The sequence below is a fragment of the Adiantum capillus-veneris genome, chromosome 11 (assembly GCF_014529385.1).
Source record: "Adiantum capillus-veneris isolate H3 chromosome 11, ASM1452938v2, whole genome shotgun sequence".
NCBI lineage: Eukaryota > Viridiplantae > Streptophyta > Polypodiopsida > Polypodiales > Pteridaceae > Adiantum > Adiantum capillus-veneris.
In genome coordinates, this window is record NC_140941.1 from 12,251,449 (window position 1) to 12,274,447 (window position 22,999).

Genomic DNA, 22,999 nt, shown 5'->3' on the forward strand with positions numbered 1-22,999 from the left:
AAGTAGATATAAGCCAAGGCATCTCTGATCCTGATACCTCATGACTCTATTTAGGGGTCCAAAACCCTCCCTGAATAAGCAATGGAAGCGCCCTCGTATCTCATAATACAGTGCAGTGGCATATGTAGTGTAGTTCTGTCTCTGGCTCTCTACCGCATAGTTGGCATATCCTAGAGTCCGGTGGTATCCCTCTGAATCTACCCGTCTCAATCTCCAGCTGGTGTGAGGATGTGCGAATCTGACCAATAGCACATCGCAGACCATGAGACAAATGAGTGTCCATGTAGCTCGGACAAGTCACAAACCCATCTCCCGAAAGTTGGAGAAGATGTTCTTTGTAGAAAGTGAAGGGGATTGGGGAGCACCACAGACGGAGATTGAGAGAGAGAGAAGGAGACACACGACACACAGATATGGGTGGGGAGACTGTGAAGTGGCAGCTCCCCCTATACAGTATACTCACTATAAGTATAGGGTAACAGTGGGCGGGCGCCCATGACCTGGGCGACTGGTCAAGGCACTTAGGCCTTAACCCCAACAACCTCCCACTTAAAGGCCAATGTGCCTTTAAGCAAGATCTACTAGTGCAGAACTAATAAAAGGTGAGATATTCTCTCAACCTATGCCCACTGACTCTCGATGAGCTAGTGCATTCGGCTCTACTGATAGACAAACATCCCGCTGCGGAAGCCACACAGAGCTAGCTCCAAGCTCTGCAAAGAGTCTACAAGAGCTCATGCACTCCTGCAAGTATCGGTCCAATACCTGCAAACCTCCCCTATGCTCTATGTCGAGATCAGTCATCGAACAACTAATCAACCCTGCTGCAAATGCTCCCACTGCAGTTGCTATGTCGGGCCTAGAGATCAGCATCTCGTACATGAGGACACCAAACGTTGGTGCAACCCTGGCAACCTCTGCCACTTCCAACTCAGAACTCAACTCATGGAAATCTTGTCCCCTATCATAGAGACCATGACACTCTGACTCCGAGCTCTGGAGTGACTCCTCGTGCCCACCACATATCGCATGTGTACCAAGAGTATCCATCTGTCCTGAATCTGCATCAAGCTCTAGCATAAGCATATCAAGAAATGACTCCACAATAGCTGACATCTCAGCATCCATGTGAGTTATCTCTGTCATCACCTGTGATGACTCATCCTGCTGTGACTCACTAGAGCTGTCCCGCTCTACCTGTGCATCTGTAGACGCAACCTGCACAACAAGGTCACTGCTCTGCATTCCATGCAAAGCATCCTGCAACCCACAAGCAAAAGAGACTCGCCTGCTCTCTCGCTCTCTACTTGGCTGCATGATCACAGAGACAACACCGTCTCTCCCGTGATCCACATGCAATGGGTAACCTGTACCACTCCTGGCACCTCTCGCAATCACTAGAGAACCCAAATGCATCACAAAATCTCGCTCTCGTAGCGAAATCTGACATCCACAATCTCTAAGCTGACCAATCGAGATCAAACTCACTGTCAAATCTGGTACATAGCGCACATGTCGTAACAAGTAAGATGCACCACTCGGTAATGACAGTCTCACATCTCCTGCACCTGCTATCGCATGCACCGATCCATCGGTCAAACGTACACTGCCAAGCATCCTGCTAGAATAGCTACAAAACCATTCACGATGCGACGTGACATGAAACATAGCATCTGCGTCTAGCAACCACTGTGAAGGGAGTGCACTATCCACATGTATAGCATCTCGTGCATAGCTCGAGGTAAAAGTGACATCCCCGTCACTAGTATACTCCGACACTACATCTGTCTCAACTGTCAAAGCAACTGAGTCCATGGCATCACTACATACATCTCTGAGACTGCCATGTCTCCTACGATGTCGCATACGACGAAAACAGCGCCGTCTAACGTGTCCAGAATGACCACAATCCCAACATGTCACCTGTCGGCGTGCTCGTGAATGTACATGTCTCACACGAGTCCGTGATGACTCAGATCTATCATACATATCATGTAATCTACGCCAAAGTGCTCTCGAAGTAGTCTCATACATAACAAGAGCATATACAATTTCCGCAAGGTGCAAAGAGAGTGTAGATAGTGCCATCTCCTCTAGCTCCTGCCACTGATCGTCAGACATGTTTGAAGGTCTACCTGCATCACCACTCAATGGTCGATGCAACCCCTGCTGTGTCAATGCATCAAGCATACACTCTCTCCATGCTGCAAAGTCTGACCCATCAAACATGCACATTACAGAGAGATCATAATCTGAGCGATCACTTGTCTCTGCCATGAGCACAATGTAGCAAACTAGAAAGCAAAACCACCTCACCAACAACACTTGGAAACTGTCTACAAATATGGCCAGAAACACAATGTAAAACCTGTGAGACACACTCCAAAATAGAGCTCCCGCAATGTCAATACAAGCCTCGCCTGCTCTAGTATCACACTACAATCTGTGAGCTAATCACCAAGCCCACACTGTGCGGTATCGATGCATACACACGCACAAATCTCCCACCTGCAGAGAACACCGCACGCAAATGCTGAGTGCAACCCGCAATCTCTACCTAGATTGCATAAACGATGCGCATAAAACTCCTGGGAAAATTTCGCCGGAGTTTCGACACAAAATAACCATTGTCCTGCAAGCTCAATACAATGAGCAATCAATGCACATCAAACTACAGTCAACATACATGCATAAGCTCTAGAAACCTGTGTCCAACAAATGCTCACAAAGAGTACCACAGATGACCATACATATCATCCGCAACCAACCTTCTGCAGTTGCTCACAAGATCTAGTGCTCACCACATAAGCATACATAGAGCATTACCCGCTCAAAGACCATGTATGCAAGCCACAACACTGCAGAAGAACCACTCAAGTGCAATTGGCAACACCTGTGGGAGTACTAGACTCAACCTGTAACTGGGAGTCAAACTCGATCTTGTAACACCTCATATGTGCCTGCTACTTGCAGTGTGCAAGGGTAAGCTGTCTGCAGCAAAGAAAACAACAGAGCCCAAAACTGTCATGAAAAACAGTCTTTGTGTTTTTAATTTTAGACCCACCTGCACTCCGAATCAGAAAATGATTCCTTCTACAAAGTCGTAGAGCTTGAAGCCAGCTCCGTTTTGAACCAAAAAGTTTTGGAATCGGAGCTTTGTAGCTCAAGTTATGAGCAAAACAATGGACTGCTGTCAAACTGTCAAAAACTAAACGACTTTCTTCTGTGCTTCTTTGAGCTCATAGAAAGGCTCAAACTCACTTCCCACCTCGATGCGTGAGCTGAATGTATCAATCTCACGATGCTTCCATGTCTATGGAAGCTCCAAGCTCCAATCTGTCGCCGATGTAGCCGTTGCAAAGCTTGCCGAGAAGAGGGAAAATGCTGTACACAGTGGGCTGATCTGTAGAGGAACTGTGGACTGATTTGTGAGCACTAGGAAGCTCCTGAGAGCTCTCCTGCAAGCCTCTGTATGGCTATCCACAAGCCTCCTCTATTTCTTTGCTCGGATCTGTGACCTCTCCGCCATAGCCGACAAGTTCATCGCAAAGCCGTCCATCTACGCTCTCACACCTGTCGCTCTGATACCAATTGAAGGGGATCAGGGAGCACCACAGACGGAGATTGAGAGAGAGAGGAGACACACGACACACAGATATAGGTGGGGAGACTGTGAAGTGGCAGCTCCCCCTATACAGTATACTCCCTTTAAGTATAGGGTAACAGTGGGCGGGCGCCCATGACCTAGGCGACCGGTCAAGGCACATAGGCCTTAACCCCAACAGAAAGCCATCTTCGTGCCCAACTCCTGCATCGGCTCTACCCATGTCCTCCTGGTGTCCAACTGTATAAGATCCTGACGAATGAGTCCAGTGATCTCCGTCCGTGTGACTGGCAGTGAGGGTGCATTCAGTGAATACTGAAAGGGAGGCAATCTATCCATGCTGAGACCATGCCTCTGAAACCATAAGGTCATCTGCTCATACCAACATGATGCATCTCCCTGCATCGCTAACTGTCTAAAGGACTCAAGAGCCAATCTAGTATATCTGCCTCTATGTGTATCCATAGACTGTGCATTAAGGACACTGATCTGGTAAGAGCCCCAATCTCTATAGGAGGGGCGGCTACCTCCGCTCGAATAATCGCATGTGGTACGGAGGCCTTGGCTCTAATCATCCGGGATATCATTAATACGAAGGGTCTCTCCATGTTCTTCCAACTGTCATGATTCACAGATGGTCCCCAAACCTGGACCTCATAAAGCATAGTTGAAGCAACCAAAGTATCAAAGAGCCATAGCTTTGTTCGTGGTTCTTGAAACTGAACCTGCGAACACATCCTCTCTAGCCCTCCCAATGCCGCATAGGCTCTGGACAGTCTAGTCTCTACTGCTCTCCTCAGAGTAAACCTCGGTCTCGTGAGTACCACCCCCAGATATGTATATTCATCTGTGTACTCCACAGTGTCCTGACCATATACGAGTGTAGGTGCCGATCTCTTGACCGACTGTGGTGTGGTGTTAAACACCATAACCTTGGTTTTACCAAGGTTCACAGACAGTCCACTATCCTCTGCAAAGTTGTGCAATGCATCCAACTGTCTCTGCATGCCCTCTGGCGACTCTGATAACAACACAATATCATTAGCATATAATAATAAAGGGATCCATGTCCCTGCTAGCTGAGCGCCTCTGTCACCTTCTCTGTCAATGTAGTCATAGACCTCATTTACATACATACCAAAAAGTGTAGGGGACAAAGGACACCCCTGTTTCACTCCAATAGTGGAATGAAGAATATCAGAAATCCCCTCAAGAGTGTGTACCTGGCTAGTCACTGAGCTGTATAAAGCCATGATCCCCCATATGATCTCTGTGGGTATTCCCAGCTTCAGTAGCCTGTGCATCAATCTGGCCCTCGGCACTGTGTCAAATGCTTTGCGGAAGTCCACAAAGCAACAATACATCCGTCTCCCATGTGCCCGACCCTCCTCAATAATGGCTCTGAGTGTAAGAATATGGTCCAAACTGAAGAAACCCCTCCTGAATCCAGCCCATCCTGCTGCTCGTATGCCCTCATTTTCTGCCCATTTACTCAGTTGCTGTTCAGGAATGGATGCATACAACCATGCCAATGTGTGCCCTATCATAATAGTACGGTAGTTCCCTGGCACCGTGGGGTTCCCGGCCTTGAAGAGAGGTACAATAGTAGATAATCTCCAGGACTCGGGTAGTCCCTCACACATGACACGGTTAAACAACCGCGCAAGAACCTCTGACAGTAAATCTCTAGCATGTATCAAGTGCTCTGCCACCAAACCACCATGATCATATGCTCTCCTAGTCCTCATCCTGTCAATGGCGTTCTTCACCATCTCAGTGGTAAAGAAGGTACTAGTGGCTGGACATGGCTCTAGAGGGTATGGTAATGGTGGTTGCCCAGGTACTGTATATAATGATGCTGCATACTGACCCCAAATCTCTGGAGAAGTAATCACTGGAGGAGGTGAGTGCTCATGGAAGAGACGACAGGCCTCACCTCAATCTCGACTCAAAAAGAGCTGATACAAATCACGTTCCATCTTGGCTAAAAAGGCCCGCTTCTTGCGTCGCACTAAACGCCGAAGGGCAATCCGAGATTGTCTATATGTAATGACTCCAAGTATAAGCTCGCTCTGAATATGAACTCTCATCTCTCTACACTCCTCATCATACCAACTATTCTAAGGCATGTTCCCAGAATGTCTTCTCTGATCTGGTTGAGTGTGTGGGTATGCCTCTGTTGCTGCCCCATGCAAGATCTCCGTCAATAAAGTGGTGATCTCCTCCACGGTATATACAGGCTCGGCTGCCCACATCCATCTGTAAATCTCCTCCACATAAACTGAGTCCGTCTCTGGTGTAAAAGTATACCGTGTGTGTGCAATCCTCCGTGGTGTCTGAGAGGCACTATACTGGAAAGAGACTGAAAAAGTCAAGAGAGCATGGTCCACTGCTACTCCAACAGGTCTAGGACCCACACTGAGATCGTGAATATTAGAGATGAAACTCGGTGAAGTCATGACATAGTCCACTGTACTGGCCCCATGTCTGTGTGGAAAGCATGTGAATCCCCCAGACGAAGGAAAAATCTCTAGACCATTAAGTATGGCCAAACCATGCGTAGTCGTCATCTCCATGAGATATCTCCTATACTCTGTGTGTTCTCTATCCTGTGACTGTCTGCCAAGCCCCATCTCCGATATATCCATCTCTCTAAGCATCTCCTCCGAGGTATCATAAAATACCGTTTGGGAGTTGGCCATCCTGGCATTAAAGTTTCCCAAGAGAATGATATCTCCATCTCTAGAGAACTCCCATATGTCATCATCAAGTATAGAGAAAGGGGATTGCCCTCTAGGTGAGGTATAGACTGATGGCTAGTGGGAAAGTAACATATAGCAATGTATAAGAATCTGCCTGTCTCAGCTCTCAGTCTCACCCACATGTATCTCGCCTGATCATCTCTCCGGACAATTTGTAATAGCGGCTGCAACTCCTCCTTGAATAGGATTGCTACCCCTCCTGAACTTCGACTCCCATGCTGGGATCTAGCGTCTGGTCGACAAGCTGTCTCCCATAAATAACTAGTCACACTTGGCATCAACTGTCCAGATTTCTGATGTGTCTCTGAGTAAAAGACAATGTCTCTATCTCTGAAGCTATCCTCAAAGGCACCCACATCGAGCCTATATGATCCATTACAATTCCATGCCGCCATCCGGAGTGTGGTCCCATATGTCTCGCACCGTCATGTTGTGCATCTTTCCAAAACCACTACTTCCCTTCCTCTATAAAAGGCAATTTTTCCCTTCTCCCTTGCTGCCTTGATTTCTGGCATCAACTCTTGCATATGTGCTATTTGTGCTAAAGTAAGGTCATCCCCCATAAATATTCCAGTTTTCTTAAGTGCTGGTCTCTTCTTCAGGAATTCCTTCCTTGTTTCCAAAGTCAGGAAACGCAAAATAAGTCCTCTCTCTTTGACGTTTCCCTTCTCATCCACTTCCTTCTTTCCTACTCTCCAGGCACCTGTGTGCATAGGTTCTAGGATGCCCATGCGCTACAGGAGTTCCTTCACTTCGTCTTCTACATTTTCGGTGTCTTTGATACCAGTAATACGCACATGGAGGGCTCTAGTCCTCCTCTTCTGTTCCTCCTCAATGGTCATATTGATGATGGTAGAAGTTTGTGCGGCTTCTGGCATTCGGGCCTTCCCTTTCTTTGCACCTTCAATCCATTTTTTTGCTTTGTCAACTTTCTCCTGTGTTTTAAAAAGGCGCTCTGCCCACGAGGAAGCCTCTTTCGAGTTTTGTTCTTCCGCTTCGTGCAGAGTTTTCACCTGCTCCTTAATTTCTTTGAGCTCCTTTAACATTGAGGGCTGATTTCCCCCCTCCGTTTTGGGCATAATTTTGCAAGCTGCAAGTTCCCCTTTAAGCTCTTCAATCACTGCATCTTTTTCCTTTATGCACTTTTCCAAGATTCAAAGCTTGCAATTGCCTCATCCAACTTTTTCTGCATAATACATTCCATTACATTCACTTCTGCCCGCATTAGAGCCTGCATCTCCCCTTTCACAGATAGATACATCTCATCATGCTTACCAAGCATCGCTTTATCCAATTCTGTCCTCATATCTGCATACATAGAATTCTTATAACTCTCTGTGTTTGCGTACATCTCTTTCCTGATGTCATCTCTCATAAAGCTGAGCTCCGATTTAATCATCACTTGAACCCTCTCCATCATTCAATCATCTTGGACTCTGACGGTTTTCCCTGCCCGCAGAGAGCTTGGCGAGAGTATACTATGTGTGTTCCTCCGCTTGAATGTCGCTTTCATTTTTTGTGGGGTGGTGAAGCCACTTGCATCACCATCCTCGGCTGGTTGGTCCATCCGAGAGAGAAGAACAAAGCGAGCACTGAGTCAAGGCCCTCACCAGCAGAGGTCTCGTCTTCGCCTTGGTTGGCCTCGCCCTGGTCACCAAGCCCTCGCCCTCGTCCTAGCTGACTGCTCTCGTCCTCGACCTCACCCTGGCTGGTCTCGTCTTCGCCCTCGCCCTCGCCCTCGCCCTCGCCCTGGCTCGACCTGGCTGGTCTCTGCCCTCTCCCTCGCCTTGGCTGGCTGCCTTCTCCCTGGCTGACTCGTCCTGGCTGGCTCGTCGTCGCCCTTGGCTCTTCTCGCCCTCACCCTTGGTAGGTAGCTCACCCTCGCCCTTGGTAGGTAGCTCGCCTTCGCCCTCGGTAGGTAGCTCGCCTTCGCCCTCGCTTCAAGCTCGCCTTCGTCTCAAGAGAGGTCGCCCTCGTCTCAGGCTGCTCGCCTTCGCCTGAGGCTCGCCTTCATCTCAGGAGAGGTCACGCTCGTCTGAGAGAGAGAGAGAGAGAGAGAGAGAGAGAGAGAGAGAGAGAGAGAGAGAGAGAGAGAGAGAGAGAGAGAGAGATGTGGAATACCTTGCATTTCCAGGGAAAATGTCGAAGGTCAAAAAAAGTTTCATTTGTGGAGCACCGTACCTTTTTACATCTCTATCATAGTTTTGTTCGAGTGTGGATTCTACTAGTTTTGATGCTTCAAGTAAGCATCCTTTTGAAACATGATAAATAATTGATATTTCTTGGTTTTCTATATCATTGTCTGCATTTGATATTTTTTGTTCATACTCCATGTGTCTTCAGGGCATGAGTGCGCTTGCATTTACCCAACAAATCAACCTAACAACTTTAAAGATTCTATTAAGCCTTGGACCAACTTTTTTTGCAATGAAGTTGATTGAATGTAAGGTGCAAGATATTTCTTGGGCTATATTATCTATTTAAGGTGCGCTAATTCATTTTAATAATGTTGCAGCTGTGTTGGACATTGTGATGATGATGGGAGTGCATGTAGTCTCTCGAGGTGATGCTCTTGCCCGCATTATTATACAATCTTTGTTTTATGGAGGATCCAGCTGTGGGATTGGATATTTATACTGGTAAGAGTGTTCCAATGCACTTGCACACTTTTCCTATGTTCTAATTGTTTTTAAAATCATATTGTCCTATTGATTGGCATGGGGCAGATCTAGGTACACCCTAATGAGGATTAAGTTGTGAGGTTTGATGACCATGGTATAAATGAAGTTTTTTATGAAGTCATCTATATTGTGAAAACTATAAATAATGGATTGAGGCATCAATCATCAGTCTTGTCCAATTTCTAACAATCACATGAAAAAATGCTTGGAGAAAGTGCAACATGCACATAAGAAGAGCGAAAGGTAGGCTGTCAAAACATTTATGTATTGCATCAGCCAAAAGCTCCAAAATGCAGAATAGCCCTGGCAAAGGATGGAAGTATCAAAGCCAGCCTTGTACCTTGGCACAAATGCAAAATTATAAACAAGCTCTAAGCACACCCAAACACGCCCACCGACCCACCCACCAGGTTGTTTTTGAAATATCGATCAACGTAAAACTATGTTAACTCAAAGAGCTGGTCCATATCTTGCCAGATTGGATAAACAGGATGGCCCAATCCATAAGTTCCTGCAAGAAAGTGAAAAGACATGACATTGTCATGCGTGTGTAGAATATCAACCACTCGATCAATACCCTTTGATGCCAAAAAATGAGCTTTGTGTGGTTCATGAATAGGCAAGGGAGGGTCAAAATCCAGAATAACCCTTTAAAGACTGATACGTGGTAAACAAATTTTGTTTTGCAACTGCACAAAGAGAACCCCTGGCATGAGAGCAATGCTGCAACACTTGGCGAGACCAAGGTGATAATCTTTAACACACCAGATTACAGTGAATGAGGGCATTGGCACCAATATTCACTTACGGTGAAGAAGTGATGGAGTCCTACAAATATCAAAGTCATTTTCACATGATCCTCTTTCTCTATGAGACAGGCAGCACGGGTAGAGTGGATGTGCTGACTGGTACAATTTGAAGAGCCCCACACTAAGCTATGGTTGTTTGATACATTGGTGACATCCACATATTAGTCGGGCATATAGATTTGGGGACCTAGTCTTCACCACCATAGTCTGTATGGAATGGATGGAGAGACCATTAGTCACTATGATCACTAGGACGATCCGATGTAAGGCAGCAATGCCACATGAGGTTGTTATAGTGGAATTGGGAGATATACCGGTTGTGGTTGAGGTACTTAATAGAACAATGGGGACCTTCAAGGTCATCACTACGCTAGCTAGATTGGCCTTGAGTAGTCTCAACACAGCTAGCCATGGGGGGAGACTATATGCAAAGATGTCAGCCTCGTCTTAATTGCATGGCCTTACTATAAACAGATCGCTACCCTTTCAAAACTCCTTGGATGGACCATCACTTGTAGTCACACATTCAAGAATTGATGCAAATGACCGTGTAATGAGATTTTTCTCTCTGCGTTGGGGTTGTGGCCTCAACCGTGAAGATGCTTCTGGTGATTTTCCCTTCCACCATAGCAGACAAACGGTATAGTCATTTTGCTGATAACCACTTTGCAGCTTAGGCGACATTAAGGAAAAGTTTTTGCGAGGCCTTCCAACTAGGTGACTTCCAAGAGAAGGTTTTAGATGAGCTGGGAAACCTTATGCTCCAATCAGAAGAAACCTTTGCAAAGATCATGACCAGAACAAAGGCACTAGTGGCTAAACTCCCCTAACAGCCAATTTTATGGTAAAGAAGTGGGTGGAGAAATCTCTTTCAAGGCTTCCCAACAGAAGCTAAGCGGGTCTCTCAAACCTGATGCAACACTCCACAAGTTTGTTGCTGCAGCGACTAGGATTGAGGGAGCAAGGAGGCTCTTCATAGACCCTCTTAGAGTCAGGTCAGTTTTAGTTCTGATTTCTTTGCACAGGAAGCCAGAGGCATCAAAGCTGCAGCGAGCTCTTCAAGAAAAAGGATCTCTCTCTCTTTGGCAGGGTAAGTCTCCACAATAGGAAGCTTTGGAGGAGCTCAAAAAGGATATGGAGAGCTCAAAGCACAGCAGGAGTCTAAGGCTGTAGTCTAGAGCATCTCATGCCGTTCTCTAGAGCTTGCTTCCCACGACCGCGTTGAGCTTATTGTCACTTCTATGAGAAAGGTGGGCATGAGGATGATGACTGCTACTACCTCAAGGAGCTCCAATATCTGCAGCAAAGCCTCACTCCTACTATCGAACAAGGATTGGCTCCCGCATCAAATATGGTTTCTCTATATGGTCATCCAAGTGACATGCTGCCTTTGCTAACCATGACTCCTATGCAAGGTACTTTTACACCTCCAAGATTTTACCATGCCAATACACCTCTAGCACCTCAGAGATTCTACACAGCTGCTACTTCTGTCCCTAAGCTAACACAAAGACCACCATGTCTGCCCTCTCGGCTACCGAATTGATTGATTTTGTGCTATAGATTGGGTGAGTATGGGAACCATCAAAGCAAGCTCCAGGTCTCCACCATGCCAAAATTGCCCTGATGCCAAGGATCATTATAGGAAGGATTTCTTGAAAGAACATACCTCAACATCATTGAATCCGTGCCAGAGCCAATCTCTCACTTGACTTCCCAAAGATCAAACTGATAGCAGTTAGCACCACCCCTCAGCCGCCCCCTTCCTCCCATTTGTCACAACCATGCAGCTGAAAGAACTGGATGGGGGTTGTCCGAGTCGCCCAATTTGATTTCTTGACTTGGGTATGGAGAGGGTATTGCTGAAGATGTTTCTGTAGGTGAAGAGGTTGTCGTTTTTTGGAGCATAGGGACATCATGAGCTGGAGCTGGTTTTTGATCAATATAGAAGTTTGCATTTCCTCCTTGTAGCCATCCTTGTGGAAGCTCATCAAAATGTAGTTCATCAAACACAGAGGTGAGCTTTGACTTGGCCCGATAATCAAACACAAATGAGGTTGAGGGTTGGGCGAACTTGTGCAAAGGAGATTTCTTTCCTCCTCTAAGGTTGATCAGCTCACAACCCCAAAGGCTGGTACTGTAGTAGCATCTGAGTCATCAGCATCGATGACCTCGACATCTGTTTCTTGGCTAGGCGACACACTATGGCCAGTTACTATAAGGATCTGAAAGATGGGTTATTCTCAGGCAAAGATTGAATAAAGACCCCATAACAAGGCATAGACTTGGTAGCTTCCAACCACTGCAGGTCTTCTTTTGGCCCATCAGGCGGAGTAGGTTGTACCAACTTAGGGTTGGAAAGAACTATTTTGCACCACTAGATCAATGGGTTTCATTTGGGAGCCAAAGTATGTATCCACATGGCGTCATTGCCTCAATCATGTAGCACTTTAGTGTGTCATAGCCTACTGATGAGCAAAGGAAATCCTCCCTCAACCTGGGGAAGACGAACCACAACAAAATCTAAGCTAAAGGTGAGGTCTTGTACCTACATAGGCACCTTGTCCACTATGCCTAATGGGTAGACTGTCCTCTAGTCAGTCAATGCAACCGTGAAGGAAGCAGGTCGGGTAGGCTACAAATCTAATGCCAACATAGTGAACTCAGGCATCAGGTTAATGCCAGATCCACCATCCACTATCACTCCTGAGAATTGCCACCGCAAGATGGACACGGTGAGACGAGGGCTTCTATAACCAATGAGGAGAGTAGCGGGGTAGGATATCATATAGGACTCTGATGGTTGCACTGGGAGGTGCCTGCTACTAGGACCTGCTCCGGGGTAAAGCGACTGAATAACTGCAAGGGTGTCACTTTCAAAACCCGCATCTAGCCGGAGCATGTCATAGAGTGACACTTGTTGAAAGGTATTCTTCAAGATAATTTCGGTTGTAGGTTTTTCTCTTTGGATCAGTGCCTTCTCTGTTTCCTTGATCTGTCCTAGGTTGGTAAATGCTTCTATGTAAGCCCCATCAATATCGGAGAGCAGAGATGAAGATCCTCTCTTCGAAATAGGGGATGGCTTGTCAACCTCTGGAAGAGGAGTATTCATTGGTGAAATAATGTGTGGGGGAGTTGAACTTGTCGGAATGCTAAGACCGAGGGCTGCCCTTTGAGCCCGAGTGAGGACACCAGTGGGCTCCTGTACCAAGTGCAGCTTGTCTTGAGGGGCAACCACATGGGCAGAAGGTGACGACTGAGGGATGGTGCTAACTGCCATCAGATTGATCTTGGGAAAGGTGAATTCAGGTCGGCTCTGACTTGGGCTCGAAGACGTGGATGCGCGATGTTTGGGACAATCCTTACTGTAGTGATCTTTAACCTTAGGGCAATTACGGGCAAGGAGGAGACCCTTTTGGGAGGGGGCATTTGCTTTGGTAATGCCGATATTCCCTGCATCTATAACGCAAAATGCGCAAATTGGATGGGCGAATTGAAGGGCGAGGTAGTCCTTGTGTTGGGATAAGCCGTTGAGAGAGCCCAAGAACTAAAACCAGCAAATCCTCTATTATGGAAAAGTTCTTTGTACAAAAAAAGACTGCTTGCACACCCTATTTACAAAGTGTCTTCCTCATCACAGAACTCAATGTGGCGAAAGAAGTGAGGGAGGTTTTCTGGGATACTAAAGTCCCCTCATTCTGCTACATCAACCTTTAGAAGGAGATTCCACTTGTCGCCCACCACGAAAGAGGCTAGAATTTTGCAGAAAGAATAGGATATGGTTAACCTTGACACCTCCGGGCCAAAAACCAGAGAGAGAATGACGTGCTCTGCCATGTGGATTGGGGTAGGACTGTGGCACTGAGAGGAAATGCTTTAAATCCAGTCACAAAAGAGATGGTGGAGCTTTATAACAGATGCAATATGGACTATTAGATGGAACACCGGGACTAATTTCAAGCTTTCATACCTACCGTTCACAAAAAAAACTTGAGCTGCGCATGCTTTAAACTGAAAGAAGTCAGACCCATAACACTAATTGACAAGGATGAAGGTGGACAGCTGGGAATTCTAAGAGCATCCCTTCTTCTCCTTTGTTGGTTGGCCGCTTGGTGGCTTTTATCTGCTTTGTAGATTCCTTTGGCAACTTTGATCCCTGCAATGGCCTAGAGTAACTGCTTCTCGACTGGCTGCCCAATCTGAAATCTCTTGCTTCAAGTAGCAAAGCTCTTCTGAGCGGGGCCCCTTCCTTTGCAATCTTACGCTATCAAGGACTTTTGTTGATGTTGTGTTCAGTACCGTGTAAGCGCCTCCTTCATGGTTGCGTCCTGCCAAAAGCTTGTAGACCGTGGCCTAACTTCCAGAGCACTACCCGGTCCTCCCTCTTCGGCACTAAGAGAGCCTCCGCCGTCAGCTAGTGACTCCTCCTTGGGCTGAACCCCTTGGTGCTGATTGTATCACGTCCCTTCAAGCTCTCTGAACGCTTCAAGCTCTCAGTCCCGCCGACCGCCTTGCACACCAGTGGTAAGTTCCCACTCTTACTACTAGACCTTCTCTTTGAGTGATGTCTTGCCCTCACCTGCTCCGGCAATGCTTGCTGAGATCTTCAACAACCCTTGCTCCGAAGCTGCCTATTGTCACCCTCGATCCAAATCTATGTTGCTTGTTGTGGGCATAGACACAGGTGCTTCTTACTCTCCGCCTCCCTCTCTCTTCAATACCGTGCAGCAGAGAAGGGTCGCCCCCCTCCCCTGTTCTCCCTCATTGCACTCGGCAGCCCTCACTCTCGGCACTGTCAAGAGTGTTGAGTGCTACAGCATAACAAACCTCTTTTTCTCTCTCTTTCTCTCTTTCATTCAGGTAAACTGGGCCCTCAATACCAAACCTGAAACAGAATGTAAAACTCTCTCTCTCTCTCTCTCTCTCTCTCTCTCTCTCTCTCTCTCTCTCTCAGCGCGCGTACCTGCTGCACCAGCGCCCTCCTCCTGCTGCACCAGCGCGCGTACCTGCTGCTGTGCTGCTCCAGGCACATTACTACTGTACTGCGCGCTGCTGTGTCACCCCAGCTGCTCAGCGCGCCCACCCCACCTGCACAGCACCCCCAGTACCCGCCTGTTGCTGCCGCTGTTATACCAACCTGCTGCTGCTGCTGAACTGCCTCTCCTTGCTACACACGTACTCCCTCTCTTCCCCTCACGCAGCCCCTCCTCGCAGCCTCCCCCTCACACAGCCCCCCTCCAGCCTCCCCCTCACGCAGCCCCTCCTCGCTCCCCATCATGCAGCCATCTCTCTCTCTCTCTCTCTCTCTCTCACACACACACACACACACACACACAGACACACACACACACGGATACATACCCACACACACACTACACACATACATGCATACACACACGTACTCCCTCTCTTCCCCTTCTCCCCTCTTCTTCACAATATGAAGAGAGGGTAGCTTCGAAGACAACCATGTCTTCCCCCATCATCAAGACGCCGACATCGACAATGAAGACAACCTTCATGCTCACGAACAAGAGGCTTGCACAATTGGAGAAGGACATGAAAGAATGGTGGATGGAGAGAGAGATATGGAGGGAGGAGAAAGCCACCTTCATCAAGCTATGGAACGAAGAGAAGGAGGACATGAGAGCGGAAATCCAAAACCTCAAAGAGGAGAAAGAGAGAAGGGAACGGGAGAACGAGAAGGAGAGGGAGGGATGGAGGAAAGAGCAAGAAGAGATGAAGGCACAAATCGATCTCCTTCATGCTTCCATCACATCCCTCACCCCCGAGGAAGGAGAGATTAAAGAGGAGGCTAAGGAAGCCCTCAAGGAGGAGATCACCAAAGCCCTCACCGCAAGCATTGAGGACAAATTAGAGGCCACCAAAGAAGGATGGGTCGAAGTGGTCAAAAAGAATATCAAGAAGGTAGCAAGAGAGGAAGCCCAAAAAGATGAGGTACTCATCGTACACACAACCATCGAGGAGGAGGAGATGCGACAAGCTCGCCGTCTCAATGTGCGAGTGACCGGCATCAAAGAAGAAGAAGGGTCTACACTCGAGAGCGATGGGAAAGCTTTATGCAAGAAAGTGGGATACAAGGAAGAAGAGATCCCTTTCTCCGAAGTTTGGAGAGCCGGCAAAGATCCAAAGAAGAGAGCTCTCATCCTCCAATTCGCCTCCGAGGAGTCTCGAACTTCTTTCCTCCGAAAGAGGGTCATCTTGAGAGGGCTAGAAGGCCCCCCGATTTATCTTGATGATGACCTCACAAAGATGCAACAAGATCACCGTCGCGCGTGCATGCCTAGAGTCCACCAAGCCCGCAAAGAAGGGAAGAAGGCAATATATCGAGATGGTAGGGTTATCATTGATGGCAAGACCATCGCATAGGGACTCGCGGCCTGTGGGACACACGAGGAGATTCATGTCACGGTTTGGAATTGCAATGGAGACCTATGGACACACCCAGAGAGACTTGAGGAGGTGATGAGAGGTCGAGACATCATTCTACTTACAAAGACACACGAGAGCCCAGAGAGAGGGTTACCACGGATACATGGATTCCAGTGGGAGTCTCTACATCGGGGATGTATGCGCCAGCACACCACTCGCGGTTCAGAAGGAGTGGCCATACTCTTTAGACAGGGGCTTCACAGCAGACTACAGATTGTTGCCCGGGACCCATAGGCCCGCTACATGTGGATTCGCCTCGAGCTCTCACGAGACAGGATCGTCTACATTGCCCTTTGCTACTTTGCTCCCACAGGCTCCAGATTCGCCCCTATTGAGCAGGAGTAACCGTACGCATGCCTCACGGAGGAGATTATGGAGTACTCCACACTGGGTGAAGTCTTCCTTATGGGAGACTTCAATGCTGGTACGCGCAATGAGCAGTGTGAGGCATATGACCACGAGGACCCAGAGGCACTACACACTCTAGATGAGGAGGCTACTATGAGAGATACAACAGACAGAGCTCCTGTCACAGCCTACGGACGACATCTACTTCGACTTGGCTCCCAGCACCGTCTCGTTATTTATAACGGGATGGCCCAGTTGCCCACCTCAGGGGGCCTGACTTGTATGCCACATGGAGTTACAGAGGGAGGGGGGAGTACAGTCGACTATATTCTGGGACCCAAGGAGGCTACACACCTTATCACATCCTTCACCATTCCACCCATACCCATCGGAGCCGACCACACATACCTCTCTTTCTCCATCACCGGAGATACCATCCCACACAGCTCCACAGCACACACTCCACACACCACCATCCATTTCAGACATGAGCTAGCCTCTCTTTACTCGGCCGAGGTCGAGCATGGCCTATGCGTCCTCCACCCATCCACACCACTCTCAGTTCTCACATCACATATCTCTTCCGTTCTCCACACTTCAGCTATTAGCTCTTTTCCACACACCACTCACATAGGACGCACTCCCCCCCCCCGGGACTATGCCTCAGAACCGCTAGTATGATGATGAGTGCAGAGAGCTATTCCGACGCCTCCGTGCACGGCGAGCCTTAGGAGAGATCACAGAGAGAGAGGCCAGACGGCATATGAAGACGCTGACACGCCAAATTCGGCGAGCATTCGAAGAGGCACAGGAGCTTGAGCTATACCGCCTATTCATGAGCATGGATAGCGCGACGGCATGGCGCACCCTGCACGAGCCACGTCCGACTACAGCTATTGAGGATCCACAGATATGGCATGATTATGCAGAGCGACTTTATGAGGTGCCAGGGCAGCCTCCTATCCCACAGCCACACGGGCCACGCCCCACGTGCTCCTCCTTCTTTACAGCAGAGATGGTAGAGAGGGCCATACGCCGCATGCAGTACAGACGATCAGCTGACCATACTGGATTACAGAGTGAGCACATCATTTATGCGGCCTCCACTATAGCCCCGTTGATTGCACATGTCTTCAACCGGGCTATAGGGGAGGGCTTCCCAGAGGAGTGGACACAGCACACCATAGTGCCTATCCACAAATCTGGCGACACCCTGGACCCAGGGAACTACAGGACTATCATGATTGGCCACACGATGGCCAAGCTATATGGAGCAGTACTTGAGGCACAGCTCAGCTGCTACGCAGAGATCGAGGGTTTACGAGCTCCAGGCCAGGCAGGTTTCAGACGAGCTTTCTCCACCACTGATCACATCTTCGTTCTGCGCTGCCTCATTGATGGGGCAAAGGCGCGGAAGAAGAGGCTTTACTGCTGCTTTGTGGATTTCCGCAAGGCCTTTGACACAGTCCCACGCGAGAGACTCTTCCAGCACCTTCACAGCATTGGGTACCAACAGAGATGATTTGGGCCATATATGCTCTCTACGAGAGGGTGACGGGTCGAGTTCGTTGCCTAGACGGTTTTTGAGAGACCATTGCTAGCAGCATTGGTGTTAAGCAAGGATGCCCACTCTCCCCGACACTCTTTGGGCTCTACATCGACGAGATCTCCGACTACATACTGCGAGCAGGGGGAGAGGGGAGCGACTTGGCAGGTACTCCGGTCCACATCATGTTATATGCTGATGATATTGTGTTGATTTCAGAGTCACCCGAGGGCTTGCAACGCCATCTTGAGGCCTTGGACGAATTCAGCACACACAGGGGGTTGACTGTGAACCTTGGCAAAACCAAGGTTTTGATCTTTCACACATCCAGTGCAGTGAGGAGCGCCGCCACCTTCACAGCAGCAGGAGGACAGGTTGATGTAGTCACCTCCTATGTCTACCTTGGCATCACATTCACCAGCCTACCAAGACCCTTCACTATGAGGCAGGCTGCTATTGACAGGCTCACCCGAGGATATGCAGCTCTGGCCATGCTAGAGCGGAGAAGCCACCAGGCACACTCTCAAGAGCCCCGCACGAAGGGGTGGCTTTTCGACACCTTAGTCACCCCGGCCTTGATGTACTCAGCGGCAATATGGGCACCAGGACTGACAGCTGACCAGTGGACACAGCTTGAGAGACCACAGGTATGTATGATCTCACGCTTGCTCCGCAGCAAGAAGACAGTGCCACATGACATTATTAGAGCCGAGCTCGCCACACCACCTATGGTTGTAGAGGCACTATTCCAGACAGTTTGCTTCATCCAGAGGATGAGAGAGCTACCTCCTAACAGACTTACTCGTAGAGCATTTGAGGCAGCTATACAACTATCAGAGAGTGGGCATGAGAGAGCATGGTACTCACAGGTCAGAGCATGGTTTGAGGGACACGGTCTTGACATGGAGAGCCTACCACCATTCCAGTACGACCCCCACTCACCATATGTTCACCTCTCTCGCAGTGAGAGGAACTTGGTATTGAGACAGGATCTGTGGCAGCTATACACTAGGAGAGTCTGGGAGTCACCTGGCTTGGGGACGAGGATGTCAGATTACAGAGACCAGTTTCTCACCATATTGTCTGGGGGGTTCATACAGAGACCACGCTATATGGACACATATATGCCACATAGCTCACGGGTGGCGATTGGTCAGCTGAGAGTGGCTTTACACAGGTTAGAGATTGAGATCGGGAGACATACTGGTGTTCCCAGGGAGGAGCGAGTCTGCAGAGCCTGCACAGAGGAGGTGGAGAGTGAGGAGCACTTTGTATGTAGATGCAGAGCATACACTGAGATCAGAGGCAGGTATGAGGCCTTATTCAGAGGACAGCCCACTCTCCGAGAGATCATGGACTCTCGAGATCAGAGACAACTCGGACGTTTCTTACTAGAGATACAGAGCCATCGGGACACACTACTACAGCCACACAGCTACACAGACAGAGGGGAGACAGTCCTAGCTCACAGACTTCTTTCAGAGGATTGCCGCCCCTCCCTCACTAGACACTCAAAGGGGAGTGACACTCCCACAGGCGGAGGTGAGCCGAGCTAGACGACCACGAGTCACAGGCTACAGGGGCGCGAGCTCCCACCACCGACAGATCGAGGAGATCCGAGCCCGGGAGCGCTGTGCCACTGAGGAGGAGCGAGTAGCTCAGATGAGGGCCGACCCGACAGCTTTCATCCGGGTAGCCTTGGCACCAGCCCCGCCCATGTACCACATCTTACATCCCCCGATTAGTACAGGATGGAGCTAGATAGCTTGATGCATTCTCATGATTGTACTACCTTGAGCATATAGACATGCATATACCCCTAGAGATAGAGCGCCATCCGTCCTCAGATACTCCACTACCTACATTCAGTTCAGTTTTGTATCAGTTTTGTTTCATTTGTTTTTCCGATAGACGGATGACATACACACCATGTACATTTGATTTGTCTCATAGGCCGATTTCGGCCTGACATAGACGTTAAAAATCTTTCTTTCTTTCTTTCTTTCTTCTTTCTCTCTCTCTCTCTCTCTCTCACACTGCAGTAGTATACGGGCTCAGACACCTCTCACTTGCCGTCTGGTTCCCCTTCGGCTTTGCAGCGTCCGTTTTGAGCCCCCGCGTCCTCCCTTTGTAGGCTTCTGCTAGTGGGAGCCTTGAGAAGGCTCCCAGCATGGCTCCCCCGTTCGAAGACGCACGGGAACTTTGACTGCATCAACCGGACCACAACCGAGAATTATAGCAAATACTGTTTTTCCCTTTTTTTTTTGTGATTTGACACTTTATCTATTTACAAAGACCTCAGAGATATGTACATCTCCCACAGAACTCATACATCTGCTAAAAAAAAAACTTTGCCTGTAATACTGTAATGTAAACTTTGCCTGTAATACTTAAACTGGCTAACACTATTACTGCAACAGTTCGAATTTCTAGCGAGTCGAAGCGACCAGTTATTAGAGGAACTTCTTGTCGGCTCTCCGAAAAATATTCGTTTGGCCGGGGGCTGACAGCAACGAGCATGTACAGGTAGGCCAAATCTGTTCACTGCCAGGGTGACTGTAGTGAAACCTTGTTACTCTTGCTAGCGCTGACTGGGCCAAACCCTAACCTGTTGTGAACCACTGATGCAGGCTTCACACACCCACACGTACACTCGGCCGAACCCTAACCTTCTGTGAATCTCTGATGCAGGCAGCGAACAGTCACATGTACACACCCTAGAACAGTGCGCGAGTTGACAGAGGTTAGCCTGCGCAGGAGGAGGCTGCTGAGCTGAGTGCTAACTGCTGCACAGAGCGTGCTCAGGACTCTCTGAACGGGCAGGTCATGCAGGTTTTAGGGCGCTCAGGTGCTGGAATTCGCACAGGGCTGAGAGAGCGCAGAGGCAGCACGTGCACGGGCTGAAGTTCGCACGACCAAATTTCACACACACACCCGTGCACGTGCGCGCGCACACACACACACACACACACACACACACGTAGAGGATGGGGGCGAAACTCACCACAAACACACTCGGGTGCTGCTGTAGAGCCTCACACCAGTGCTGTCTGTCATTGAACCAGCAGAGGCATGTGCGTAGGGTGTTGAGGGCCCGCTGGAACTCTGCTATAGCAAAGGCAGGGCAGCGTGAGAGGTGAGTTGAGCAGCAGCGCAAGCAAGACTGAGGAGCAGCAGGAGATGGGGGAAGCAGTGCGATGGTTGAACGCCCACGAGCACCGTTCACACACACCACACACGCACACACACAACTGCCTGCCCCTCTTCATGACTTCTTAGCTGCCGTCAACTTGCATGGGAATTTCCCTAGTCTCATTGACACCTGACCTTTGATTCTAATCTCAAGTCATTAAGGTCTAATTAGGGGAGTTCCCATGTCATTGACGCGACTTTTGAGCCACGACGCCTATTTGTGTGTCTGTGTGCATGTGGTCAACTGTAGGATATGTCAGAGTTAAGCAAGCCCATTCTCTGCTCAGATGTTAAGTGAGTCTATATGGGCCAAAATTGATGTGTAATAAGGACTTTGTTCTCCTTAGTTTTTCACAAAAATCTGGTGGACATTATTAAACAATACCAATGCAAGACTTGCACAAATCTCAATTAGAATAATTCTTCAACGGCTGTCGTTCCTCAAAACCTGAACACCGATTTTGGTCGTTTTTTCTGTTTTTATCTATGGCTTAATTTAGACATCTTTGTATGTTTGGAGCTGCCTTTTCTGTGCTAGCATGTGCCATGTTCTCAGGAATAATTGAATTCAGTGAGCGTTCAAGATCGTAATTAATGTTCAATAATTTGTAAATTTGAAGTGTATATGGTATCTGTTCTCTACCAGACATGTGCTGACCTCTTTTACCCTTCTCTTATTAACAGGAAGATGCTTTTAGAGAAGCCGCCAAGTCACTTTTATCTTAGACTCATCTTATATGTTCTTGGGTCATATGCAACTCTGAAACTCATCATTAGTCTATTTCAGCATATGCCTTCAGTAAGAAGACAGGTGGAGAAGATGGACAATAGTAAAACTATTGCCTACTTGAAGTGGCTGTACAAAGTAAGTCCGAGTGTTTTTTCTTGAAGAAATTCAAGGGCTATTTGATACAGTTTAACTTCACCCTGTTCTTGGTAATGTGTAGGAGCGATTTTTTGTTGGCAGGGGATTATATGAGCACTCACGTTACCACATCAGGTTAGTAGGGCCATTGTAACATGACAGAGCTTCTCCACATTTTCTGGTTTCGTAGAAGTCCATGTTAGCTGAGATGATTTTAAAATCCCTATAGATATGCAATATAGTCTGTTACGCACTGTCTCTTAATTAAGCCCAGCCCTCACCGGGAATGTTTCACAACCTGATCTTGTGGCTCCCTTGTTTATCATCATGGATGCTCCTCCACAGATATGCTGGGTTCTGGATCATACTGCTCACATGCAAGTTCTCTTTCAGCTACTATTTTCAGGTCATACAATCAAGTTATTGTTTTCCCTTCAATTTATGAGTGTGGATCGATTTGTGCAGTTCAGTCCATTGGGTCTTTGTGACACATTTACTATATCTTGCAGATTCTACCCTTGGCAAAAGCATCGAAAATAATCTTTTCCCATAAAGTCATGGTTCGATATGTTTGGCACGATCTTGTTTCTCAGAGTATGCTGACACAAACCTTCCGTCACCTTTATTGTTGCTTTAATGCCCATCTGAATTGTGAATGTGGGTACCTTTTCGGGAAAAATGGGGCATTGAAGAGAGAGAAACTAAATATTTGGAGGGAGAGGCAATAAGCTGAGTATAGCAG

At 48.2% G+C, this 22,999-nt stretch overlaps 1 protein-coding gene across 2 annotated transcripts in view; it reads left to right on the plus strand.

The window, feature by feature from the left end:
• LOC147446894 (callose synthase 10-like) overlaps positions 1-22,999 on the plus strand; it is a 260,133-nt gene that overhangs the window by 130,998 nt on the left and 106,136 nt on the right. For both annotated transcript variants that reach the window (XM_086522840.1, XM_086522839.1), the window contains exons 13-19: positions 8,501-8,608; positions 8,710-8,809; positions 8,882-9,005; positions 22,077-22,257; positions 22,340-22,392; positions 22,603-22,663; positions 22,767-22,851. In XM_086522840.1, the coding sequence (XP_086378966.1) occupies positions 8,501-8,608; positions 8,710-8,809; positions 8,882-9,005; positions 22,077-22,257; positions 22,340-22,392; positions 22,603-22,663; positions 22,767-22,851 (712 nt within the window). The remainder of the gene's footprint in view (positions 1-8,500; positions 8,609-8,709; positions 8,810-8,881; positions 9,006-22,076; positions 22,258-22,339; positions 22,393-22,602; positions 22,664-22,766; positions 22,852-22,999) is intronic.